The 27,787-nt window shown below is 37.0% G+C and overlaps 3 protein-coding genes across 5 annotated transcripts; 1 reads left to right on the top strand and 2 right to left on the bottom strand.

The window, feature by feature from the left end:
- Positions 1 to 70: 70 nt before the first annotated feature.
- On the top strand, positions 71 to 2,153 carry LOC116308992 (uncharacterized). The gene is made up of 2 exons (XM_031719521.2): positions 71 to 158; positions 385 to 2,153. The coding sequence occupies exons 1-2, from the start codon at positions 77 to 79 to the stop codon at positions 879 to 881; spliced, it is 579 nt and encodes a 192-aa protein (XP_031575381.1). The 5' UTR covers positions 71 to 76; the 3' UTR covers positions 882 to 2,153.
- LOC116308984 (uncharacterized) lies at positions 1,675 to 27,146 on the bottom strand. 3 transcript variants are annotated; one of them, XM_089028059.1, is made up of 24 exons: positions 26,366 to 27,146; positions 22,816 to 23,003; positions 22,415 to 22,518; positions 20,475 to 20,558; positions 19,512 to 19,599; positions 18,981 to 19,078; positions 18,523 to 18,622; positions 17,973 to 18,096; positions 17,493 to 17,587; positions 16,674 to 16,723; positions 16,423 to 16,473; positions 16,192 to 16,262; positions 15,920 to 16,018; positions 15,686 to 15,800; positions 15,280 to 15,384; positions 15,013 to 15,064; positions 14,656 to 14,795; positions 13,348 to 14,134; positions 12,327 to 12,529; positions 11,727 to 12,023; positions 4,495 to 7,656; positions 3,934 to 4,006; positions 3,484 to 3,538; positions 1,675 to 3,060 (listed from the first exon to the last, which is right to left on the bottom strand). In XM_089028059.1, exons 2-24 carry the CDS (start codon positions 22,910 to 22,912, stop codon positions 2,700 to 2,702), a joined length of 6,411 nt encoding a protein of 2,136 aa, XP_088884185.1. In that variant the 5' UTR covers positions 22,913 to 23,003; positions 26,366 to 27,146; the 3' UTR covers positions 1,675 to 2,699. The 3 variants fall into 3 exon arrangements, with proteins under 3 accessions (XP_088884185.1, XP_088884186.1, XP_088884184.1); XM_089028060.1 differs by lacking the exon at positions 26,366 to 27,146 and adding an exon at positions 24,085 to 24,200; XM_089028058.1 differs by lacking the exon at positions 26,366 to 27,146 and adding an exon at positions 23,903 to 24,065.
- On the bottom strand, positions 20,572 to 22,013 carry LOC116308994 (6-pyruvoyl tetrahydrobiopterin synthase). The gene has a single exon (XM_031719522.2). It carries the CDS (start codon positions 21,948 to 21,950, stop codon positions 21,504 to 21,506), a length of 447 nt encoding a protein of 148 aa, XP_031575382.2. The 5' UTR covers positions 21,951 to 22,013; the 3' UTR covers positions 20,572 to 21,503.
- Positions 27,147 to 27,787: the final 641 nt, after the last annotated feature.

The raw sequence follows: 27,787 nt of genomic DNA, 5'->3' as shown, positions 1-27,787 counted from the left end.
AAATTTTACATTTATTTCAAGGCACTAAAGCCACTGTGGGCTACCTGTGGTCTGTAGGGGAACTCGGAAATCCAAGATGGCGGCACGTGTTGGGTTTTTTAGGCTTTCTGCTTTTTCTAACATTTCTTGTAAGAAAATCCCGATAGATCGTAGAATAGGTTAGTATTTGATTTCTTAACTTATTTTCGAGGTACTGGGATGGTTTTCATGTAGGGGTTTCCAGTGGTAAAGTATTTCTTTGTTGTAGGAATTTTTGGCTTTAGTCTCGTTTAGGCTGGGGTTTAAGCTTATAGAAAAGTTTATGCAAGAAATATAATGTAGTAATCGTTTAGAAAGTGTATTACAATTGTGTGTGTGTGTATTGACATTTTTATATTCATCTAGCCTCAAGGAATCTTCATTCACTTTCAAAATCTCCTGGTGTTGGTATTTCCAAAACTACAACTAATTCCTCCTTGGTAATCATTGGAAAATATTCGAGATCGACACTTTTTTCAAGTTCTTATGGCTTACTGTCAAGTAAGATTCAAACACCATCATTTCAGAGGAGTTTGAGCATGTTTGTTGGTATTTTGCACCATAGCAAAATAGCATCCAGCACAGAACATATTGTAAAACCAGCGTATGGTAATATGGAGAACAGGTTTACTGTGATAGCTAGGAACATTAACATCATGAGCAAACGTGGGAAAAGAAAAACATGCAAGGCTGTTGCTAAGAGAGTTCATCGCACTGGAAAAGGGAAATTAAAAAGATGGAGGGCGGGAAAGAATCATGGGATGATAAGGAAGAGTAACAAACGACGAAAACAGCTCAAGAAACCAACGTATTGCAATAAGCAGCAACTGAAACTACTTAATAAAATGTTAAATGGATGGTAAAGAGACAATGATCACTGCGGGAACCAAAATTAATCATGAACCAGAAAAGCCAAATATATAGTTAAACCAAGGACTAATCGGCTCTGGTTTTTTAAGTATCTCAGGAGTTTGGAACATGAACTGAATGAGCATAGGCATTTTCTGAGTTCAATAAACAGGATGTGTTCTTGTCATTTATCCAGCATATCTAGAATGGGTCATGTTTACTATCTTAGAAAACTATATTTTATCATTTGTGGAAGTTTAGAAGAGCTGTACTGCGCCAGGAGGAGGAAACCTTCAGTCCACTTTCCCCAAGCAAATTTGTCCCGAATATAACTGTTTATTTTTTATTCAATATCGTAACTGGTGTAAACATCATGCAAGAATCTATAAAAACTCTGATAGGTTGTAGGTTGTTTTGTAAGAGGAAATGCATGGTGTAGAGCAGATCAATGTTGTGTGACTGATGAGGTATAGAAGTAAGGGGGAGGGTACAATTAGTGAACTGGTCCAGCCCAAGGGGCTGTGTTTCTTCCTACAGACTCATTTATGCAGAGTTAGTTTCATATCAGTGTCTAAATATTCACAAATACCAATGGTAAAGTAAAGAATGCACAACTTCAACAATACAAACATTTTGTAATTCAACAGACCTTGACTGGAACACATCAATATTCTGCACAAAATCGAGGTTAACCCTGCGTAAATGAGTCTAATCAAGGAACACAGTGGAAATTTTGGAACTCCAAACTGCCCCTTTTTATAATTTAATGTGTTGTGATTTGTGACGTTCAAAAAATAGTGCATAAACAACTAGTACATTTCCAATTTAATTTTCTTGTGAAGTGTCATAATATAAATGATAAATAACATATTTGTTCATATTTTGATATAAATAAATCCTTTTCATGTACAATCTGCCTGTAAGGTAGGGCTTAAAATAACAGCTGGTCATGACGACTGCCCCAATTAGTAATTATCCATGGTCCAAATGACTGATGAGCAAACATTTGACTGAAGATATAACTAGCTAAAAACTAGTGTGAGCTGTGTCAATGTTTCTAATGAAACAGTAATGATAAAAAGGTAAATTATACACCTTGAAAAGATGAAAAAACTTACTGACGTTTCGGACGCTAGTCCTTCATCATTTGACTGGACAAGTTCCAATTTTGGGCATACATTGTGCGATGACCGGTTATTTTAACTCCTGTAAGGCTACCTAAAACACACCTATCCAGAAAGTGAACATTGTAAAAAACTATAAAATAAAAACCATGTTTGGTTCAATGATGGCTTGGAAAGGTTCAAATTTAAACATTTTCTATAGAAACTTTTGAAGTACTGTATGCTGAAATTATCTCAAATTTTTTTAAGGGATTATTATTTTCTACAAAATTATATTGTTATTCTATTTTTAAATTTTGTTAGTGAAGCTGTCTCTAAAGCTTTTAACTTTTAGTTTATATAGTTTGTCATTACTCTCATTTATGAACTTAAACTTTCTCTATTTTTTTTAAATTTATAATTATTTGACTTGCTTATATTTTGATTACCAAATGGGAATTCACACTTGAAGGATTTTAGGAACTTACTTTATACTAAGCGAAATACTGAAAAGACAAAAAACTTGTGAATTTCAGCAAAATATTATGATGCATATTTTTTTGTAAGCCAAACCCTTACGTAGAATTTTTTTTGCTTCCATAGCATGAAGAGTAAAAATATGCATTCAAAAAAGGAATTAATGTTGTATTGATGGTTCATCAACTGCAAGGAATGGTGTTGAGGTGAAGGAAGTTGAGGAAAAAGAGCTATATCAATGCCAGCTATGCATTATTGAGTTACAACACTAGGTTCGGGAAGATGTAATTTGGCTTCCGAGCTGAGCTTGAACAAATCTCTCAAAGTCCATGCCTTTTTGATTAACACCTCGCCTGTTACATTTTGCTGTATATGCACATCATTATCTAAAGACATAAAACCCACACCATCACTGACGTCATCTAATTCAGCATCTTGCTGTTTAAGGCTGTTTACAGCTTTGGCTGCAGTTGGTTTTTCAGTCTCCATTCCTTCTGGTACCCCACGGGTGCCTGGCTTAGGCCGCTTGAGTTTACTGTAAGAATCATTGTGACTACTTGTGTCTGTAGATGTGTGGGTCTTTAGATTGCTAGCATTAGCTTGTGCTCCATGCCTGTGCAGGTGATAATTTATTAGCTTTTAATAATATTGAGATTGGTGTTTAAAGCTTTTAAATGAATTTTACTTTGTCAAGTATTTTTGGTGACAATTGGCCAATCTAACATGGTAAACATTAAAGAAAACAACGTTTATGTTTACTTTTTTTCACCTTATGAATGGCTGTGGGGGGGACTTTTTTTTGGATCTAAAGGGTAACTGCTTTACTCATGTGAATAATTTGAGTAACTTTACATGCAGCCAAGTTTCAAAGTCGCATATTCTTGCGAATTTGGAATCATTACAATTCTATAGCAGATACTTGAATGTTAATACTTGATTTGAAACGTTTTTGACGTTGTATGATATATGAATATATAAATATTGATATATATTTTCGGTTTCATCAAGTCTTTTCTTCCTCATTTCCATGTATTACCTAGAGGCTTGTGACTTGTTTAATGATTTACTGCTTGACTTTGCAGCTGATCCCCCTAAACAAAACCACACAAAACAAAACAGTTATTTTTTATCACTAAGTTACAAATGCAGTATTGCATATGGTATTGATGATGATGGCAATAGTGATGTTGATGCTGATATCATGGTGGTGATGAAGAATGATGATGATGGATGATGATTATAGATGATTAAATGTAGATGAGTAGATGACAGTGATGAATAAATTGATGTTTATGATGGTGACAGGATAACCAACATGTCATGTCTAGTCATGCTAATGCTCAATGATGGCAATGATAAAAAGATAACCATAGTGTTGCAGTGATGAAGATGAAACATGCAGAGAAGAAGATGGTGGTGGTGTTGCTTATGGTGGTGGTGGCGGCGCTGTTGGTGGTAATGAAGAATTTTCCTATAAAAGACATACTTGTGAGATTTCTTGCCATAGATGAATTCCTTGTCCAAGGTTTGCTCTCTTTTCCTTTTCCCTTTGAGTTTTTCTAACAAAAAATCAAAGATAGAAAAGAGAAAGCCACCAAATCAGACACCATCCTTGCCAGGGACAACTGTGATCATGTAGGGGAGGGGAGGGGGGAGATGGGGGGTTAACTCCTATATGTAGGATGGGGATGCTGGTCGAAAATTCCCTGCTCTTATCCAATTGGAGTTCCCCCTAGGTGGCAAAAAAGGCTGAACTGAGTTGCTAGATAGGAATAGATGAAACAGAAACAGAGTAGTGGGTCAGAGAACAGCTAAAATAGGTACAATAACCCTTACTGCCTTATTACATGAAATTCTTGCGACGCCAATTTCGCGATTTTGGAGGTCGTATATTTTACAAATGACAGTCAAATCTCGCGATTTCATTAAACAAATCATTTCTAATTCCCAAACTATATCCAAAAATTTCTTCAACAAAACCACCTTGTTAAGTGACATTAACAACAATAAATGAGATATTCACTTTATTTATATTTTCAATTCTCACCTCTGCTTGATGGTTGTTTCGTGACAGTAACGATTTTGCCAGGTCCAAGATATCTTTCTCCTCAGCATTCTGTACTCCAATGTTATCCAAAAAACCTTTGATTAGCTCAATGAGCTTTCTCTCTTCCTCTGTAGAAAGACTGGTTTTCGGGTTATCCTTCTCAGGAACAGAATCTCCCGTCTTAATTGCTACTAATTCCATCTCCATCTCACTTCGTTTCTTCATCACAACACTAAGTTCTCTTTGCAAGCGCTCACTTTTTACCCTTGCAACACTAAGGGCTTCTTCCAAGTCTTCTTTTTCGCTGTAGATACCATTGAGTGTTTCTCTCAGTTCTTCACGTTCATGTTTAGCAGATGCTAACAAAACAGCTAAACCCTTTTTGTCCTGGCTTCCTTGCATGGATTCACTGATGGATAGTTTATATTTCATGGATTTGATCTCGTTTTCAAGGTTTGCAATATATATACGCAAGGCGTCCACTTCGCAGCGCAGAGCAGTGTTTTCAACATAGTATTCCTCGAACCTTTTCTCGTCTTTATTTGGCAACAATTCGTTTATTTTCCTTGAATTTCTCTTTGGTGAAGACTCTTTGTTCTTAGTGTCTTTGCTAACAACCTCCTCGGTGCCATCTTCTTCCACTTGCTTCACCGCTTTTCTCAGACGTCGCTTCAACACCAGCTGCTCATCTTCAACATCAACCAGTTTTTGCACCAAATTTTTCATGTCCTCAAGTTTTACTTTATCGTTTGATAAATCCTCTATTTCTCTTTGTAACTTCAGCCTATCCTTCTCATAGTATTCCATCTGTTCTTTATTAATGTTCTGTGACCCTGTCTCCTTGTCATTTTGGCTTTCATCTTGGCGGTCAAGCTCATCCAAATTACCCCTAATGACATTCTGTGCAGTTTCACGACTATAATTATTCAAACGCTCTTGTAGAATTTGATTTTTCATCGTCAAAACCTCCATCTCTTTCTTCAAGATATTAACCACCTCTTGACTTCTCTCTAAACCATCCCTTGACTTGTAGACATCTGATCTCAGTTTCTTTAGCTCCTCCTCTGATTCAGACATCTTTTCTTCACTCGTTGTCTTTTCTCGTCTAAGACTCAGAATTTTGTCTTGAAGTTCGATGATTTTTTCTTTAGCTTCCGCCAGCTCAACTTCTATTTTACCATCCCTGGAGGTACTTCTGGACTCTTGATTTGTGTCGTTAGAGTTTGGAGGTTTTCTCACATGCATAGATGATAGCTCCACCTCCAACTTGTTACTATCCTCTCTCAGTGAAGTCAAATGCGTCCCAAGATTAGCAGTTTGGATGTTGGAAAGAGTAAGCTCCCCTTTGAGTCGAACAAGCTGTTCCTTAGCTAACAACAATTCTGACTTCAGCTTGCGGTCTTCGTCGGTATCCCTTTTGATTGTAGCTCGTCTTTCAGAAGTCTTGGTTCGTTTGAGTGTACTTCTATCTGAGTCACGCGTTAAGGTCTTGGATTCCCTTGGACTTGTGATTTTTCCTCTTTTTCCTGATGTTCCTCTCTTTAGTGTGTTCGTCCGCGGAGAATTGTCGTCTTCTCTCGGGCTCTTCTTTATCGTTACTTTCTTCTTGTTAGCCAAGTACGATGGTTTCTTGTTCACTTGGCTCTTTGCTCGTGAAACAAGATGGATTGACTGGATTCGACTTGGAGTTGCGGGATCTCTACCATGACCCCCTTTCATTTTGACTTCAACAAGATTTTCCCTGTCGCTATCATCTTCCTTCCTTAACCTATCGCACGTATCTCGCAGAAGATTCAACTCCTCTTCATACGCACGTAAACGTCCTTGAGTGGTCTCCAGGAGCTTCTTTGCATCATCTCGTTCTCTTTCCATTTCTTTATACTTGCTGTCCATTGCACTAGACTTGATCTCTCGCGAAGACAATTCCTGTTTCAATCGTGTTCTTTCCACTTCAAAGTTAGCAATCTTCTCCTTGTAATTTCGTATGTCTTCTAAATGTATGTGAACTACACTTTTAACTTGTAGTAGTTCATCTTGTAGAGATGCTTTTAGTGAAGAAACTTGGCTGAGCTTCTTTTCTAGCTCTTTATTTTCCTCATCCGCTGCTTTGAACTTTAAAGAAATGGCATTGTTGTCATTAACCAAGTTCAGAAATCTTTCTTCCAGCTCTTGACGAATTTTCCCAGAGTCTGAAAGCTCTTGATTTATCTGCAGGAAGGTCTGTTTAAGATTCTGTAGCTCGGCCTTGACAATCTTGGTGTCACTCTCTGCTTGGATGAGATCTTTTGATCTCCTCTTTTCACATAGCGACTCATCACTATCACTCTCTTGGGTCGAACTAACTCGCCTCAGGAGGTTCCTTGGTTTTGACCGTTTCTTGCCCCCATCTACCTCGTCTGAGTGATGAGGTTCATTGTCTTGAACATCGCTGGTTGATCTCGATCTAAAGCCACTTTCTCGAGAGGTTTCTCTCGAAGAGTCACTCAGGTACTCAACATCCTTAGAACCACTAGTTTGATTGGTCGACCAGATTTCCGCACCAAGATCCATGACTTCTTTACGGTATTGAATGAGCTCGTTCTCTAAGTTCAACCTCGCTTGGGATTCACTATCAAGCTCCCTCTCAAGTTCATCAATTTGCTTCTCATACTCCTCTCTGGTATTCTCTAACTTCTCCGTTAGGTCCTCAACTTTTTCTCGGAGATTTTTGCTTTCTACAACCTCAATAGACCATAACTCGCCGAGTCTCTTGTTCAGATTCATTCGCAAAGACGAAACCACCTGTCGCTGGTTGGCGTGAGTAAAAAGTGCAGACTCATCATCTTCAATCTTGTTTAACTCATCTTGTAGTTTTAACAGAAACTGCTCGATTTCTCCGAGCTTTTTCGAGGTGGGTTTTTTCACAGAAGTATCGTTTTCTGCTGTTTCTTGGTTGATATCTCCGTTTGGTATCACATTTTCTTTATTAGTCTGGAAATTCGTCAAAGGCAAAACAGATCTTTCTACCCCATTTATTTCCTTGCAACCAGAAGCGTCCCCATTCACTGCAGGTTTACTATCAGTCAACAAGGTCTGTGTCGCTTTTGATGTTCTAGTCTGTATTGGCTTGTCATTCTTTTTATTCAATGTCTCCACAAGTTTTTGCTTTTCCATCAGTTCTTCCTGCAAAAAAAAAGGAATATTTTATGATTTTTTTCTCATCGTAAAAATATTAATGCAAAGTATGAGAAAAATTATATTTCAAAACTCATCTAAGTTTTTTGGGAGAAACAAAGGAAAATTTTCATTTAATAGAGGGTTTTAGCATGCTTTCAGTTCGACCCCGTTGAGCTGCGCCACTGATGTACTTGCGGTGGTAACTAACGATAGCAAGGTTTTTTAGATAGACCTTTTTATTTTTTTACATTTAGACTCATATATTCTTTACTTTTCCCCAACTCATCGAGGGGGCTCACTCACACATTTTTTCTTCCAGAAAACGGCAAACGTAACCACTTTTTCATCGTTTCTTTGCATTTCACCCTAACTTTTGCAAACCTTCTCACCAAAGACAAATATTCTTATTTTCACATTCTACTTGGAGATTATTGCGATTCTTCTTTAGTAATGGAAAAGTTTTCTCTCCTCAACTGATGTTTCACCTTTGCCGTACACGAGTTTGTCAAACCTCTCTAATAACGATATAGCACTAAAAGACCCTTGAAAACCCTACCATGATACAGTTTTCGTATGAACGTGAAAAACCTACAGTACGACGGACCAACAAATGCCAGCTATGGCTTGTAAAGCTCCGGTATGCAGTTTCACTAACGTAACCCTCTACATATCCCTTCAGTGTCGCACTGTGGCTTTAATTTCACGCTCAAAAAAAAAAAAGGGTTCTCAATCATGAACTTGCATTGAAAAGGTATTGATGACAAGCGTGGAATATACTTCATGAAAGACTACTGCTTAAGAATCGGTACACAAGACAGCACAGAATAAACACTATTCCATTAACAAGAAGTACAAACGTATATTACCAAACAACTTCATGGTATGCAGGATATGACTTGCGTCATACCGCTTTGCATTATGGGAATAACCGCATGGTCTTGCCACGCCCTGTCCGTAAATATCCTAACGGTGTTTAGTTCTACAACACTAATCCACTACACACAGAACTATTTGAAAAGATGATAAATACTTTCACATAACAAAAACACACACATTCATTGCTTGTCTAAGCTATCTAATATTTAAGAATACTTGTTTAAAACACACTTTTACCCGTCAATTTTATTGCATTAACAAATTTTGCTTTACAAAAAATTCAGATAGATTAAAGTTAATGTTTTTTAAATGTTATATCACTTGTTAGTTGTGATCATTTATGTTGTCTTTAAATTTTTAACGTGGATAAAATTAGTGTTTCATATGTTTTAAGAACATTTATTATTTTAGTGTCTAATTTTACGTGTATTTTACTTATTTTGCATTTTGTGGTTATAAAATTATTTTAAGGTGATGAATTATTTTCTAAATTTTTGTCATAATTCTACCCCTTTTAAACAATTACATAATTTCTGATATAATTTCTCTCTCGTAATTTGCAGTTTGTCCACATAAATTCGTACACTAAGCCTTCCAGTTTATTTATAATCATAAACCCGAGACCTTCCTTCGTGTATATGGTTTTACCCCAGTCATTCTGTCCGTCTGTCCATGAAAGCTCTACACAGAACACCCTAGTCAAGCGAAAACTGTTCATTTGGCGCTCGCACTAATCTTGGTTACCCATCAGACCTCTAACACAACGATCATTCAACATATCCAGTACCAGTCTTAGATTCACTCTTCAATATCCTAACAACATTTCTTCTCTCACACGTGATGTTTAGTGTTTCGTTTCAAAAATTGTATCGCCAATTGTCAACCAAACCCTCTGTCTGTCTGTCTGTCAGTCAGTCGGGCGGGTAGCGACCAGTGTATCTTAGCATCGAGTACTTTTGTATTCCAAAGCATTAGCTCTTGGATCCACTGACTCATCTCTTCAGGAAGTGTTGGCAACGACATTAACAAAGTGTGACACTTGTCATGGGTGGGTCAGTCTTGTCTTCAATTTTCTTTTTGTGTTCTGCTTGGTGTAATCTTCTTTTCTGAAGTGGCCAGATGAGTGCTGCAGTCAGTCTTGCCTTTAAAAATCATAACGACTCCTTCATGTATACATACATTACTTGTTCACGCATAGTAGGTAGCTAGTTGCCATGATCGGTGAAGCTTGGTTCTTCGTTATCTGTCAGCTTTTTTTATCCTTTCATCTATCCCTTTATATCTCTTTATTTCAAATTAAACTATTCTTTTGAACATTTATACACGACGTTACGCTCTTTTCAAGCAAGTTCACGTCTTGCGATGAGACACTAACAGTGTTTACTATAACCATGGCCCTATTTCCAAGCATATCTTTACTCCTTTGCGGAGACCACACTTCTTCATTCATAAACTAACTTTCATTGTGCCAAGCGCAGTTTGTCTAGTTCCAATTCTAGCATGACGCCATATGTATAAAATAGAAGTGGAAAAACTGATCTTGGTGAAGGAATGGAACGAAGTGAGTCCAAGTCATTGATGAAAGGCGCGTGGAAGAGGAAGGAAGCCACACTTGAATGGAGCTATGCTATGCGCTGCTACTGATCCTTGGCTGAAAAGTAAAGTCGAAAATGTAAAACTGAACAGAAGCAACGACACGTCTTGCTTCGTTAACCATTTAGAAGTCTTGTTGTCACGAGATCGGTGAGGACCAATCAGAGGTCAATAAAAGTCGTTATGATGTCAGTATAAGGGCCAATTAGAAGTCTGGTTTACACGACAGGTCGGTATAGACCAATAGGAAGTCAATACAAGTTGTTATGATGTTAGTATTCTATTCGGGCCTATTAAAAGTTTAGTTGTCACGAGATCGGTTTGGACCAATTACAGAGAAGTTTTGTTGTCACGAGGATAGAAAGGACCAATCAGAGGTCAAGATGTTATGAAATAAGTGTTTCAAGTCAGTAAGTAGGAAGATCGAATCAGAATTGGAGTTATTATAAGGTCTATAAGGATCAATCAGAAGTCAAGTTATCATGAGGTCAGAACGGACCAATCATCTGTCTTTTTCTGTCACGTGTTGGTTATGATCGTCCAATCATTGGTTCGTCTTCAAATGTGCTAAGTGCTCTTGCTCAGGTGCTGTTTTCCCCCTCCAATCAGAATTAAAGGTGTTACGGTGCTTTTACGTGCAATAGTGCTGTTCATTAATACCATTACTGTGTGCCATGGCAACCAAGAAGCAAGCTAGCTGTTAAAGCTCGAGGGCAATCAACATATGAGACGACTGGAAAAATTGCTTTCCTGACCATTAGAAAAATATCTAAAGAATACAGCTCACATTTCTATAACTAGTCATATCTAGACAGCAATAACTCTATTTACTTAAGGCAAAAGGATCTTTTTTTCTTCACTGCTACCACTGTTTTAGCTGCATAACCACTCGCTTGTATTCGTTCTGCTAGATGCGATTGATTTCGCTAAAGACGCGATTACGCGCAGCATGTTTCTCTGCAACTTATCTCGCAATGGCGTTACGTCACAAGTTGCAAGAGTGTCTACACGGTGCGACGGAGACGCAATCGTTGCCAAAAGTAGAAACGAATTCTACTTTTCGCAAAGATTGCTGCAACTTGTCTCGCAACATTTTTCAAATTGCGCTGTAAGTTACACGCTGCAATGCTCCATGCAACTTGTGTCGCAACGCCGTTGCGAGACAAGTTGTAGATAAACTTGCTCCGTGTAATAGCGCCTTAGGAAGACTAGAGGCGAGCTTTTACAACAGAGGATCATGGGGCTGACTTTTCATATAAGCGAGTAGGGTTAGAAAAGTTCTGCCTCTCGTTAGAAGATCTGAAAGGGTACGCTATTGACGTTTTTACCTTGGGTATAATATTTTCCCATTTCAGACAACGTGTCATTCTCTTGAGAATACGATTCTTTGTTGAGTAGTATCCATATTCATTTGACTTCTCATGCCAGCGCAACCGTTAAACAAAGAAATGATACTCGAAGGATTGGCAAGTGGTCTGAAATGCTGGGAAATATGGTCGTAGTGAAGAGGTCTATTATCAAACAAAACCTTTTGAAAAAGCAATAACTAGTTTTTATATAGTTCAATAGCAAATATAAACTGAAAAATAAAAGGAATTGTAACAAACCTTAGTGTTCTTGAGTCGTGTTTCTAACTCTTCGTTTTCTTTCTTACTATCATTCAGCTCTACTTTAAGTTTTGCATTTTCCTCCACGAGAGACGAGATTCCGTCTTGTAGGTCTTTTTTCACATCCGAAGGGCATTTCCCGACGGGGTTTTGTATACTTTTCATGTTGTACAGTTGGAAGACCGACGACAGATCGTTCTCAAGCATTGTCTTGCTTGTTCTCACGTCCTGCAGAAAGTTGGAAGTTTCGGACAACTTCGTGTTGAGTTTCGTGTTCTCGCTTACTAGAGTTTCAACCTGTAAAAAAAAACCCGAAATGAAATTACTTTAAAGTATCAAAAACATAAAAAATACAATGAATATGGAAATCTATATTTTACTCTTTTCATCATTGTCTTCATCGATATCTGAAATGTGTTTATGAACTTGTGAAGTAACTTTTGCTTCCAGTTAATTTGCATTTTTGGCGGGAAAAAAATCAGCGTTCTTTTCCCGCAAAAAACCCTTACACTCAACACAATTTATAATACATCACACTAATATCAAAATATTTAAAATTTATAATATTAATAATAATAAATAATTATACTTATTTATTACCTGTAAGCGCATCACCTCTAGTTCCTTGTTCAGATTGTCGTTGTTATTCAAGAGTTTTGTACATTTTTGTTGGGTGTCAGCGTGTTCAAGTAGCAGAATGGCGCTTTGTAACGCCTTGTCAACAAGAACATGACAAACAGACTGATCCAGAAGAGCAATCTCAGCATGTAGCATGGGTATCTCTGGGTCTTGGTGTAGTTTATCTAAACAACAACGATGAATACCAACAGTAAATAAACAAATGGAAGCGGAGAATTAACCAATTACCTCCAGTTTTCCGTGGTATGTAAAGTGGTAAACAAGAGGACACCAAGGAAAACTGGAAGAAATTGTTTTTTAACACAAAAAATGTAAAAATTTTACTACAAAAACGAGAGTAAAGTTTGGCCAGGGAAAACAACGGTCTCAAACCCGCGCGTGATTTGCTAAAGTAATTTATCGGTATGTCCTCCTATTTCCCCCGGCTCTAGACCAATCAGAAAGCGAGAACATTCACAATACTGGTTAAAATGGAGATTTTATAGATGATGGGGGAAACAGTTAAGTGTATTTAGGTTAATGTGCCGTAAGAGGCTTTGCAGCATCACAAGACGGCTGCCATGACAGGAGGCACAGCAATAGAGTCTCCCCCCCCCCCCCCCCTACCCCCGGGGAATCTGAATTCTTTCTTATTGCACAGTCAAACGAATATGTCCTTTGTCAATATATAGTGGCTTTGCACTATTACGTGATGGCAGCCATGACAGGAGGCAGTACCAATTGTATCTGGTCTGGCTAATCTGATTTACATGCAATATATACAATACAATTTTATTGTATTGTATATATTGCATGTAAATCAGATTAGCCAGACCAGATACAATTGGTACTGCCTCCTGTCATGGCTGCCATCACGTAATAGTGCAAAGCCACTATATATTGACAAAGGACATATTCGTTTGACTGTGTACAGGGCACAGCACAGTCTCGGAGTACATATATAGTTTACTAAACTAACTCAAATCTGGTAGTTTTTTCCTACCTTGTTGGGTTTCCCGATGACGTAATAATTCCAGCATCGCACCATACACCTTTTCCTTGCTTTCTTCCTTCTCTTTGTCCATCCGTTTCATCCCAAATGCCTTCTTTAAGAACTCGATTGCGTCACCATCCAACGACCCCTTGATATCTTGTAGCTTGTTCCGAAGACTCTTCGTGAGACTGAGAAACCTTGATTCATTTGTTTCTTGAGAGTCTAATTTCACGTCAGTTGTGGAGAATTCAGAAACTTTGTCATCGTCCGTTTTATTGAACTGAGACAACAATATTTTATTCTGCTGCAAGCTAACAACCTCCTTCTCTTTTTCATTCAACTCGTGAGAATTTTGATTAACCAGAGACGGCAATATTTTCGGTTCGTCACGGTCGCTAACAAGTTGTTCTTCTAACGTCTTGAGGTTAAACCCATTGCTTGTTAGCTCATCTCCAGAGGCAGTCAAAAGTTTTAAATAACTCTGTAACAGCTCAAGTACGTTGCCAGTGTTTTCCAAGACCTTTTCCTTGGTATCAAGCAATGATTTACCAGAGTATATGTAATCGTCTTGGAAAACCTTGGCTAGTTCTTGTCGTTCGTCTTCAGGCATGTCTTTAATGGTGTAGAAGAGTTGCATGGATAAGAGCTCAGCCAGTAGGGCACTCTTTGCTCGATGGACTCCACCGTGAAGGCAGGTGCTGAGGGAGGAAAGCTGCTGTTGAAGTTGGCTGGATAAGGATTTTTCTTTCTGTAGCTGTTGGTCTATTTGATGTATGTCATCACGAAGGCTTGTCTCCTGGAATGTTTGTAAAAATGGCTATTAATTGTATGGACATTATATAGAGAAAAATAACTTATGGATGGATGGATAGTGGCAGGTAGGAAGAAAAGGAGGAAAGAAAAGAAGAAAAGAAAGAAAGAAGATAGGGAATGAAGAATCTGAAGGACAAAGGAACGATGGAGGGAACGATGGAGGGAACGATGGAGTAGAGCAAACAAGCAAACAAGCAAACAAGCAAACAAGCAAACAAGCAAACAAGCAAACAAGCAAACAAGCAAACAAGCAACCAAGCAAACAAGGAAACAAGCAAACAAGCAAACAAGCAAACAAGCAAACAAGCAAACAAGCAAACAAGCGAGCAAGCAAACAAGCAAACAAGCAAACAAGCAAACAAGCAAACAAGCAAACAAGCAAACAAGCAAACAAGCAAACAAGCGAGCAAGCAAACAAACGAGCAAACAAGCATACAGGAACTGAGGAAAGAAGGAATCGGCCATATATATGAAATAAAAGACACGATTTAGCATTCATTTTACCTTAGATTCGAATAAATTCCTGACTGTCGCCAAAGCTTCTTGTGCTGTATCCATCGAACTTTTCAGCATATTTTCAGCCTCCAACTTCACCTTGGTGATTCTGTTTTCATACGATTCTTTTAGGTCTTCCATATCTTTTTCTGTAACATAAACAAAACAGCGACTTAATCAATATAATTACAATCATGCTCAGGAAACAAATTGGTAATAACAAGCGCGCGTACGGGCGCGAGAAAGGGAAAAAGATGTGTACTGCGTGCTCTACAATAATATTCCTAAATAAGAAAACATGTGCGCGTCTCTATGTTAATCTTGAAAACAATGTCGGGAAATTTCTTTAATGTTTTTAGAACATACCTCTAGAGTCTAACATTTTGGTCAAATCATCACTAAGTTTCTTGTAATCCACCTGAAATAAAAGAGTTCAAAATAAATTAAAATATATAGGTAAAAGGTCGAGTCCTTTAGGCCTCACTATGTTGTCAAGGTCAGCCTTAACTTTGATGCCATCAAATTATGACATGGGGAACTGACAGTATCATGGCACTCAAATGGCTTTCGCTCTGCACCAATCAAAAACAGAGAAACGCAGACTATCCAATCACATTGTAGGATGAAACCTACCTCCACATTGACGTAAGCTGTGTTCGTAATCTTCATAGCGCGAGATCCAAAGCTTAGTGTACTTTTGGTTTCACTGACGTCCGTCATGGTGGGAGAAACACAGACCTTTAAGGAATGAATTACTAGTTAGACCCCCAAAATTGTATTCATTTAAATTTTATCAAACCCTGACACAACCTCTGGGCTGATCTAAGTCAGGGCATGCCTAACTCACAGATTGAACTCTGGGCCGATCAAAATCAGGGGGCAAAAACTGGAGAGACACGCATGTGATGCCAAGTCCAGGAACTGAGTCTTATACCTCAGAGGTTGAGGCGGGTGCACTAGTACTACACCATCCTTGATTCCCCACTGAACGTTAAACCTTCTATACTGATCAATTACTTTGAGGTATAAATGTACTTACAATAAGACTAGTTTTACAGTTTCCTCCCAGACTCTCTTGTAGCAGTCTTGTCAATGTAGAATTACGGAATGGTACATGAGTGTGCTTGCCGTCAGCTAACGCATGGATGACGTTCCTGTTAACATACCGATCAGTTCATTAGCTTAATAACTGCCAATAATAAGGGGATTGGAATTCCTGAAACTTAGGACAAAGGATCAAAGTGAAAACAAAGGTAATAATCATTAAACGTACCCTAACTCCAACAGCGACGAGTTGATGTGCTGAGCTTCGCTTAATCGATCTCCTTCAGCTTGTGTTTTCTTTAACCGTTCACTTCCGGCCAAGTCACATCTACATAGAAATAACGCGTTTTAAGGGGAGCGGAAGCAGAGGGAAATAATCGAATGCTTTTTGTTTGGAGATGGGAGTAAAAATAAGAGGGTTCCTTTTATTAAGGAAAAAAAGGGCGAGAGAAAGTTGCTCATAGATCAAAGAAAAGGTCGTGAAAGAGCTTTACTACTCACAAGTGAATTCTTCCTCGGACAAGGACGTCGTCGGTGAAAGTCATTTTTGCAAGTGAGTCTTGTTCCTCATCCTAAAAGATAGCAATACAAAAATAACACTAGTGTAAACATAACGATACTGAATGCGCCATGGACTGCAATGAAAGAAAAGGGCTGGCAAAGACAAGGGATCCACGGAAAATCTTAAAACAGTCAATTATCAGAATATGCAAATAAATAAGGGTTACTTACTTCTGTTTCTAAAGCGCAATCCGAGACTTCTGAAGTCGTGGCAGAGAGACCCTGAAAAAAATACAATTTGTTAAGACGAGCATCATGATCATTTTCCAATCCTGGGGCGGGGAATTAACGACATTTAGACAGCCCGGAACACCGCTCAACCATAAAAGATTAGCGACTATAGTTACGGAATGACTTCATACTATTTCCCGCCAACGAGATGTTTCTCTATTACAGCCTTGGCGTACATAATATGCATATACCTTTTTTAGTGAGCCAGCTTGTTTCACGTGTTCTTTGCGTGGATGTGGACCTGTTAAACAATGACTACTGGTTAACATATAGTTGTGTATGTTAGAGAGAAGCATAACCAGCGTGGCGATGGCGAGCGGTTGCCCCTAGCTACGCCATGGCGATGTGAACGAAGCTGGTCTCTGAACGCTTCACGTTACAGAAGACCCAAAGAGAGGTTCAACACAAATTCTCTTGTGCGGTTCCCGCGCGGCAAACGACTTTCGCACGTAAACAGCACGTGGCACGGTCACGGTAAAACATTGAAGACATACTTTAAACCAATTACAGCGCGCGCTTATGTTTACTACTAACGATATAAAAGTGCTGGGTTTCAGCAGCCTATTGCGAAGGATCAAAAAACTTTCGCGCGTTCACAACGCATGGCACGGTCACGGTATTAAAAAGGATACCTTTAAACCAATCACAGTGCGCGCTCAAATTTGTAGAGTGCAGGGGCTAGGCAGCCTATTGCGCAGGATCAAAAAACTAGCACGGTCACGGTAAAAAATTTAGGGTATCCATTAAACCAATGACAGCGTGCAGCTAGACTATCAGAGGGCAGGGATTTGGCATTATAGTTATGGCACTAAACGGTACATCCGTACCACAAAATCGTGATGTCATACACCAAATCGAAATATGACGGCCAATTTGAATAACTATTGTTATGCACTGACTAGCCTCTCATACACGTTGAAAAGCTTTTTATGTTTCCACGTGAACACGCGGCTAGTCAGTCGTTAGTCAGTCTAGATTCGGTGTATAGGCACGTTTTTGAGTTGACCTACTTTTTCTATCTCCATTAGGAACACAGTCTTTAGATTTCTTGCCGTCATCCTTGTTTAGTGTTCGTTCTATCAACAGCATAAATACGGAATGTGATCTGGAATACAAATAAGAAGATATAACTAGCTAAAAACTAGTGTGAGCTGCGTCGGTGTTTCTAATGAAACAGTAATGATGAAAAGGTAAATTATACACCGTGAAAAGATGAAAAAACTTTTTCATCTTTTCACGGTGTATAATTTACCTTTTCATCATTACTGGAATACAAATATATATTTTTCATATATTTGGCCAAAGTGCGGAACATTACAAACTGGCGTGAAACATCAAAAACTTTGAGTCATTTAGTGCACAAATGATCCAATTTCCACAAAATTCGAGAACTATGCCTAGCGCAAACATAATCTTGCATCACACATCAAACAAGGCAATATATCTATATCTGCAATAAATACATGCATACTTTTACTATGTAAATGTACCTGCTCGAAGTTCTGTTCATTTTGGTTTCTGCAAACACCAATCTCTTCTTGCCAACAGCCAATAAATTCATTATTTCCGTTGGACTTCGTACTACAAACTCGGACAAATTCTCTACATAAACTCCTGTGTTATGATAAACACAAAACATGTGAAACACTAGCTATAAGATCTCTTTATCTTGGGCAAAATCTTTTTAGACCATGTGTCATTCTCTTGAGTATCATGATTTCTTTGTTTAATGGTTGAACATGAGAAGACACATGAATATGAATACAACTCAAACAAGCATTCTTATTATCCTTATTATTCTTATTCTCAATAGAATTACACGTGGTCCAAAACGGGAAAACACTACAGCCAAGTTAAAAAGTTCTCTTCCAACAGCAGCATTTTATAAAATCCACTCTTAGAAAAGACATGCAAAAAATGCCTGTACAGGGATTGCAGAGCAAATTTTGGATCGAGAGGGATAGGGTGGGGGCTAAAAACTCAGGAAACACTTTCAGAAAGGGAACAAAGGCAGATTAAAAAATCAAAACAAATGCATACCTTTTTGGGGATGTTCTCTGATGTTAAGTTCAACTTTGTTTGTAGAATTCAGAAGATCATAGATTTTCTCTTGGTAAATTTGAAGATATGACATTGATACCTGGGGATGAATAAACAAAAGTTATGGTTAAATTAGATGGTACTAGATAATATACCCTCCTCAGACCCTCCCCATCCCTTGGAAGTTCCAATTCTCTTCCATGGGGGAGGAATGAATAATTTCTGGAACTACAGGATATACTTTACTCAGACCCTTCCCATCCCTTGGAAAATCTAATCCTTTCTCCATTGAAAGGTATGGAAATTTTCTGGAACTACATAATAACCCCCCTCTCCTGCACCAGTAAAGTCAAATTCCCATCCATGGGGGAGGTATAGATATTTTCTAAAACCGCACTCATAAAATCTGTAAAAAGACACAGAAAGACTTGTGAGTGAGTGAGTGTTATACTCCTTACTTTGTAGTCATGTTTTGTGTCTTGCATGATTCGTTTGAAGCATCTATCTACCACGCCAGATGTGATTCCATCTAGTCCCATCAGCGTGTATGTTTTACCTACATGGAATAAAAGGTATGGCATATCATTGAAGGATTGTTCAAGTAACATCTGTTTTTCAACTGTCTCTACCTCCTTCCTTCCTCATATCCCGTTATCCCTACCAACCATAAAATATTCCCTCTCATTTCTCCCTTTTTTCCCATTTTCCATTTTTTATCCTCTTCTACCTTCTCAAATTTTATCCAACCCTGAAACAAATTCTGTACTGATCTAAGTCAGGGCACAGCTAACTCGTAGATTGAGCCCTCAACCTCTGATCAAAGTCAGAGCACAGCTTATTCATAGATCGAACCTGTACTGGGCTGAGTCAGGCCACACTCCAAACTCCAATTTCCAATGTCACTGAGACACAATTGTCAATTTATTGCCACTTTTAGTGGAATAATGTTTCTGTATTGTACTAACTAGTAATGAGGTGGTTTGTATTACCTGAACCAGTCTGACCATAGGCCATGAGTGTACCATTAAAGCCATTGAGAGCAGCATTGACGATAGGCTTACATAATGTGTTACAAACCTTGAAATAAAGTTACAAATCATTATTACTGCAGTTTTCAATATTCTGAAAACTTGGTAGTTGCAAGCTTCATGCTGAAATTTGATTTTTCGCTGCTGTCAATCAGAAATAATCAGTACCTTTTATTTTATTGACTGGTGGAAGTGAAAAACTAATTTCACAACAAGCCAATGAAATGTTGACGTTCTCAGAATATCGAAAACCCCAGTAACCCAACATATTTTCCATGAATTGATAAATTCTTATCACTGATAATTGATAATTACAGCATTGGCTGGGTTGTTGTGTTGAATACAGAAAGTGAATACAAAGGAAACTTTAAAAACTTTTTAAAAATTTGTAAATATATATATATATATATATACTGACATCTGGTACATTATTTCTTCATCGAAAGAAAACCACTTTAGTTCTAAGGTGGGGGGGGGGAGAGATTCCAATGAAGGATGCTAACATCCGAAACATTAGTAGAAAATAAAATATTCAAATTAATTTCCTATACTTTCTAAAACATTGTTCGTGTGATATATTAATGACCAAATAACATGGCAACCATGTTGGGTGAAAAACTTTGAAAAACATCATAGGAGACACACCAACCAGCACCATTTCAAGTAAGTTAGCCAATCACAACACAGAGTGAAAACAAATGAAAGAGTGTGATTGGCTGAGGTCAATATGATATTAATTATAATAATAATAATAATAATAATAATGGAACTTATATAGTGCACATATCAAAATTCATGGCGCTTCACAATAAGAATAAAATAAATACCAGACGCTCTCTCCTGGTTGGCTAATTTTTTTAAATTTTAAATTTTGTTCAAGTTGTTCTGGTAAGTGTTTCGGCAGTAGCTCTTGACTGACTTTACCTCATGGTTAGTGGAGTCAGAAGGGAAGACATGATCAAATGGATAATCCTTCTCCCAGCTGTGTTTAGGGTCACTCACATGGATCTGACAAGAATAATATCATCAAATATTGTATACTTTTATTATACATTTAGATTCTAAATCAGTGTGACAAAGCCGTGAATAAAAATGATATCAGTGAAGTGATACAATATAACTTCACAGTAAACTGGAAACTGCAAGTTTTGTCATTGTATTGACCCTAATCTACCTATCTTTTTTATTTACGCATTTTTGATTATATCATATGTCTCACACTTTGCAGTCTCACTCTTACGCACGATGATATGGAAACTTGTGAATAAGAACCATATCAAACTTTTAACATGTGATACTCTCTATGTACATAATTACAGTGAGGACACTTGAACCGTTAACACTGAGTTTTAACCACCTTTTTTAAATAACATGCTGTAAATTATCCCTTGCTCCCCTTTGATCACTAGGTGTACTTAAACTAAATGCCTCACGTTTAGAGGGTTTGAATTAGTAAAAAGTTCAAGAAATAACCTGAGAACTAAAAAGTTCAATGTTTGAGTGTCCTCACTGTAACTTCTTTAAAAATATCTGACACCAGCACTCAAATTTTACACCTAGGATCTACATTCAATATTACAAAAAGGTTTCCTATAATACATCTTTTCCCATGCTTATCTCACTCATTGGAGATAATGGATGAATATATAAAAACAAGACTGCAAACATCTATTGATGGGGTTATGATTAAAACTATTTATTTTTCCCATTGGAAACAATAATCTAATATGTTAATAAATGTTTATGTAATCATATAATTTGTCAACTGTTTCATTTAAACATGGCTATTACAGCTGGCTTGTACCAATCAGTCTTGTAGCTTAGTTTAGTTTATGTAATTTTGCAATTTTGGTACTAAATAAAGAGTGATTTAAATTAAATATATTAAAAATATTTACTATTTTTATTAACAGAATTTAAAAAACTCTTTATTGGCAGTCAAAGACCTGGCAATTATTCCCTTTCTCCTCGATAAACCGCAATATTTTTCTCGGTTTCATGTAATTTCACTTCATACAATTGCACATCCTTTGACAACACTGAAGACAGCTTATCCCAGATAAACATTGCTATATTCTCTGCAGTGCTGACCACATCTTTGAAATATTCCACATCCAAATCCAAGTTCTTATGATCAAGTTCGTCCAAAACATCCTGTATGATTCCTTTTAGATCAGTAATATTCATAACCATGCCTGTATCTTCGTCTAGGTACCCTGCTACAGTGATTTGAACCTTGTAGTTATGTCCATGCCCATGTGGATTGTTGCATTTGCCAAATATTCGTTTGTTTTCTTCGTCTGTTAGTTTCGAGCTGTGTAATCGGTGAGCTGAACTAAAGGATTCGATCCTCGTGATGTAGACTTTAGGTCTTCCTTTTTCTGTGGATTTTTGTGCCATTTTTAACCAGAAAAATCTTAACGTTTTCAAATTTCTCCTTTTTTGGTAAGAAAATAATTAATTTATGGTGGAATACCGCTGACCAATATCAAAATTACCCACAATACATTTCGAAAATGGAATTCCAGTTTGACCAAAAATTGCATTTTATCCATTCATAAGCTTAAATATTTAAATACCAACTTCAGTAATTACATCTGAGAAGTAGTTTCATTTGGCTAAAGGCAAAGACTGAAAATGTATTTAATTAGCGTTTTAATGTTGTTTAGCATATTCAATAGTTCAATACTGATGTCCATGATCTTCCTATTCACTTTTATCCCTTCAAAACTCAAAATCAGGTGAAAAATAACTACTATCTCCTTTCCTCCTAAATTCCCTTTTTTAGCTAAATGTAAAAAAATATGAATTTATAAAATAATTAATTTAAGCAATATCAAAAATATCTAATTCGTTTTAGTTACCGATGAGCGTAGTTCAGAGACATCAACTGCTACTGTTTCTTTCCTGCTATTTTCCTGTGGTTTCATGGGACGAACTCGCACAAAAACCTTAACTCGGCCAGAATCTAGAAAAAAATAAGTTAAAATCTTTAAATTCAAAAGCATCATAAAAACATGCCTCGAGGCTAGGGATATTGCAAATATTTTTCCAATTTAGCTGAGCCGAGAACTGTACTGAGTTCACGGTCAGAACTGAGTCCATAGTGGTAATCAAATTCCCCGGGTTGGAAAAGTCGTAGCTCGGCATTTCGCGGGAAGTTTCAGTCTAACCATTTTGAGTTTTAAAAATATTCGATGGCGTGGCTACGTTTTAACTCTACTAGTTAAAAGCATGATACTATCAACATAACTTGATGGTCTACCTCTTCCCACTTTAATGGTTGCCGATTTGGCTGCCCCATTCGTTGCTCGTGAATTTCTTCGAGAGAGATGTTTTCTTGCCACTTCATTCGGCCTCATTTTGCAGATCTTTATACGATGACCAGTTATTGAACGAGTTCACTTCACCATCCACCATTCACCTTTAACATCGTACCATTTTTTGTCCAAACTAAAGACAGGGAAAAATTGTCAATAGACAAGCTCCCATGGATAGAGTAAATACCAATAAAATATATGAGAATGCCCATAGAACATTTTTTAATGCCTTTTTCTCAAAATATTAAGTAACCATAAAAACAATAAATGCTCATCTTGAAACTCCTCTTATATCGAGTGATGCCACTAATGCGAAATGATACTCATTTATGTACCTGTGTACATATAACTCATTCCTGTTTTCTAATAATCCTTAAATTATGTTTAAGGCAATTGAATTAAAGGTTTTCAGAGAACAGAAATTTAATGCTATCTTACATTTTTTTTTTTGTCTTACACTGTGAAGGCTCGGCGGAGAAATTCATGAATTTCCACAACGACTATTGTCTTAAAATTGAACAATAAAGAACATATTTTCCCCATGGATGGCATTAGCAATCAGCTGATTGCCGGAGAAAATTTTTTACTAGCTTTCTATCCCTTTTTAAAAACTTCACATCTTTAGTGTTGCTATATAGTATTGGGTCTTTACTTTACGAGGGTAAGTTTGGGAAATAAGACAACAGAAAACTGCATCAACAAAAACAATAGCAAAATAGAATTGGAAATAAAAAAAGCATCTTTCTACAGCCCATCAGTGCTGACATTTTAAAATGAAAAATGAAAAATATATCAGTTATCAGAAAATTACCTTAAAATGCACAAGACCGCAGGCGAACTTATTCTCGTAAGGATAAAATTTTTGGCAGAGTTTTTTTTTAATTTAGCGAGTGTGAAAAATAAGAGTAAGAATGACAGCCATTTATCACAGCTGATTTGCCCGGTCGTTGCCCGGTTGGCTTGAAAGACGCTAACAAACTTTTTCAGTTTGTATCCAAACAGAAAATTCTAGAAAGCAGCATGAAAACTTACCCTGCTCTTTCCTATAGCAGCTTTCAGGATGCTTATTAGCTGTCACGATAAATATTTGAAGGAACTGACCGAGTTAAACTGCCGTCATGTGAAATTAGATAACAAAGAATTTAATTCCCGAGGAGTGCTTTAACCAATACTGAACGAACAGTGAGTGCGTCAGGGCTTTAAATAAAACTTACCTAATGTCAAAATCTGGTCTAGGTGGTTTGAATTAAAGCTTGGCTGTTCTTAGCCGATCGATATAGTTCTTAACAGCGATAGAAAGTTCGTATCACGCCAGGAATATGTAATAAATACAGTAAACTACGCACTAAACGGAGATATATTACATATTCAGTATGGTTCGTTAAATATCGACATATAAAGTCATAAGATTGAGTATGGCCCGAGTGATATAGGACTTTTTAATGCGCGCTTCATAATCCTATCAGTTTGGAGAGCATAATTTGCATTTGGATCACCTGTTGCTGACTGGTGGTAAAAGAAGACCACACGAATTCTTATTGGCGGGAATCGAAAAATGCGCGGGAGATCTGTTATTTTTTGTTTGTGTGTGTGTGTGTGTACAGTAAGTTGCATATAAAGCTTGTAAGGTACTCAATACCAACCACCTTTGTGGACATTAAAAGCAAATGTTTTGACGTTTTTTTCTTTAACGCTAAACACCCCTTCTATACTATGATTTCCGTCAGCTATAACGTCGTGAATTTGCCACAAAAACATCACACATTTTTGATGTCTTTTTTTCTTTCATTATTATTATGATTTTCAAACAGGCGAAAAATGGTTCGTTTCGCGCTCATGCACCGATGCTTTTCTAGTACAAAACCATGACACAATCAGTCAGTTATTGATTACTCAACTAATTGTTAAAACTGATTACTTCTAGTAATGTTTTATGGTCCAGAACGTTCCTAGCTTGGCTTGTCCACTAAGGAAATTATGAATACTTCTAGATAAAAAAGATATATTTCATAAATAAATAACATTATATTACTTAGGCCTTTGCTGCAAAATACGGCGTATTGACTGAAGGCAAATTTTACTTTTTCCCGAGTCGGAGACTCAAGTATAAACAGGAGCCGTATAGTGCGAAAAAGATAATGTACTATGATTATCCTGATAAACCTGTATTGTAGTAACTGAAATTCCGTTTGCCATATACTATAAAGAAAAACCAGTGAAATAAGGATAGTATTTCCGATTAGCTTTGTAAATTTAGCAAGGTGATCTTTTCTGGAAACTGATATTATATTGAGATTACAAGAAACTGACTAGTAATTTCTGGTACATTGACAGGGTTTTGCTTGTGGTATTAAAACCAAATGAATAGAAGTTACCACTCATTTTATGACACAAGCCTTTACAACTAGGAATAGCTTCCCGCCAACTTTTGAGTAGATGCTGAGTACTCAGAAGCCGACATTTTCCACGTCCTACGCTTGAGTAACAAAAAGAGATAAAAATATCAATATGTTTTTGTGTTTAACTAACTCTGACACCATAGACTACATCATTATCTCTCACAGGAAGTAATCATGCATCATAGAAATCAGTCGAGAAGAAAGTTAAAATATAAGCATTGGTCACTGGGCGGAGCCGATATAATTAATCACAGTTTTGCCAGACTTGGTGTGTTTGTACTGTATATATGTTTGAGAATTTTTGGAGATTTTTCAGAGAACCCTTAATATGTCAAAAATTCTCCTTGCGAAAGCGTGTTCTCTTCACATAAATAAGCATATTTATATTTGAACATCAATTCATTCAATTTCAGAGTAATAAAATAAGAACGGTTAAATAGATAACTACGGTCTTTACTAGGCTAACCGACCATAGAATAAGCCTAGTAAATATCATATGAACTAAGATAAATATATTAGTACCATTTGAGAGAAAATACGTACAATGAGAAATGTCGATCGCATGTGATAACATAAAATGGAATTATTTTGCCAATGCAGAAAATTTATCGTAAATATACGTTTTGGAATCATTGGGGCCAACATTCCTTTGGATTTCATATTAAAATTAGTGTTTTATGATTTATCGCGGCTGACGATGAGAATATGAATGGTAAAACTATGTCGCGAGTTTTGCAGACAGTACATTCAGAAGGGTCGTGTAAAATCTGACAAATTGAAGAAATAATGCCGAGATATGATTTATCACAGTTATTAGATTTCCGGCTTTTGCAGATGTTTGATAGCTAAATTTTAATCCAGTGTTGAAACGCTGTCAAAACTGTTTTGTAGCCGTAACAGGTGTAGTAGCACTGACTAAAGGAACACACCCATTTTCATTAATCCATTTTGCTTATATAATTCGACGGCTTATTTTTCACGCTTTTTTATGATTTTAATTGCTTTTTTTTTTTTTTTTTGCAATGAAGAAGCAGGACCCGTGATGAAGAGACCAATGTCAAAAGATTTATACTCGTATGTTTGTGTAAATACTTACGTTCTACGGAACGCTTGATCCGGCCTTAGTCAACTTGGGTCACCTAAACCAACACCACAGGAAGACCATCACATGCTATTTTAAACAAGTCTTTTTCTCAAGTCGTTCTCAATTATTTTATATGTTTCGGATAGCTTGATTTTCTGCCGGCCATAACTAGATAATAAGATTAGAAAACAAGAATTATAAAGAGATTTGAAATCAAAAAGGTCTGATGCACATGACGAAGTACCCACTTGGCTGTTCTCAAATTACAGAATTTTCTTGGAATGTTTTGCGTTTGCTTTCAAATTGTATCCATAAATTCTGCTAAGACCTGTCGAGAGCTACGGGTGGTCTCTTTTTAATTGCCATGGCAACGTTCATCATGACGTCAATTTTTTGGTCTGAGAATCTCACGGTTGTCTGGTTTGTGATAATAATCCTTTGAGCCATAAAGAAAATAAATGATACCCCGCTTTGAGATCAACACATAATTTAAAGTTATAGCATTCTTTTTGCTTTTGAAGACAACTGTAAATAGATGAGTGGAAGCTGAAATGAAAACAGTAGAGGAATATTAAATAGCCAGGACAAAGCAATGACAATGACATGCATTGAGTGGTTGATATCGAATTACTGAAGGAAAGCAACGCATGAAGGAACGAAGAGAGAGAGAGAGAGAGATAGACAGAAGAACACTGCAGAAAGAGACTATAGCCTTACCATACTTTTCCTTTTGCATATCGATATCTATCATTGCCGACTTATACGCCATACACCCAGTTATACACACTTTTACACCAAATTGCAAGAATGCTGCCTGATATAAAAAGAATAAAAAACAAATAGGAATTAATGAGAAATGATTTTTGATATTTTGATTCTAAAGCCCCCTAGACTGGCGAAAATAACTGATTCGCTATATACTAACAAGGTAATATCAATATGTCAGTCTATACCGTCAAAACAGTGCAATAAATACTCCTATTTTGCTCAAAAATTTATTTATTCCTATTTATTATTTTTTCAAATTTGACAACATTCTTGCAATTAGGTGTAAAAGATATCGGAAAATCTGGTGACTAAAAAGACACGGTTTTTTCCCCACAGACGCCGGCAGTCGGTCAGTTATTTCAGTCCTAATTTTAGCGCTCCTTAAAGTAAAAGTCATCCATGTTGATTTTTTACCATTAATTAAATTACCATATTGATAACAACACAGGCCGAAGCTATGTTCTTTAGCCGGTTTTCAATGCATCTCAAATTTGGCCCTAAAACCCGAGCCAAGCCTTGACCAAAACATAGTACCTCGTAGTAGAAGTGACAGCAGGTCAGTATAGTCAGTACATTTGTCTGAACTTCCCAGTTATAAGTATCCAATGGTTTAGCTGTGGATGCGTTGCTGAGAGACAGTCACTTCGTATACCTAGTTCTAAAATA

The sequence above is a fragment of the Actinia tenebrosa genome, unplaced genomic scaffold (assembly GCF_029948245.1).
Source record: "Actinia tenebrosa isolate PJP-AT-01 unplaced genomic scaffold, QUT_ActTen_1.0 PGA_scaffold12__29_contigs__length_12842862, whole genome shotgun sequence".
Classification (NCBI taxonomy): domain Eukaryota; kingdom Metazoa; phylum Cnidaria; class Anthozoa; order Actiniaria; family Actiniidae; genus Actinia; species Actinia tenebrosa.
Note: the sequence above shows the minus strand (reverse complement) of the source record. Positions and strands in the feature narration are given on the sequence as shown.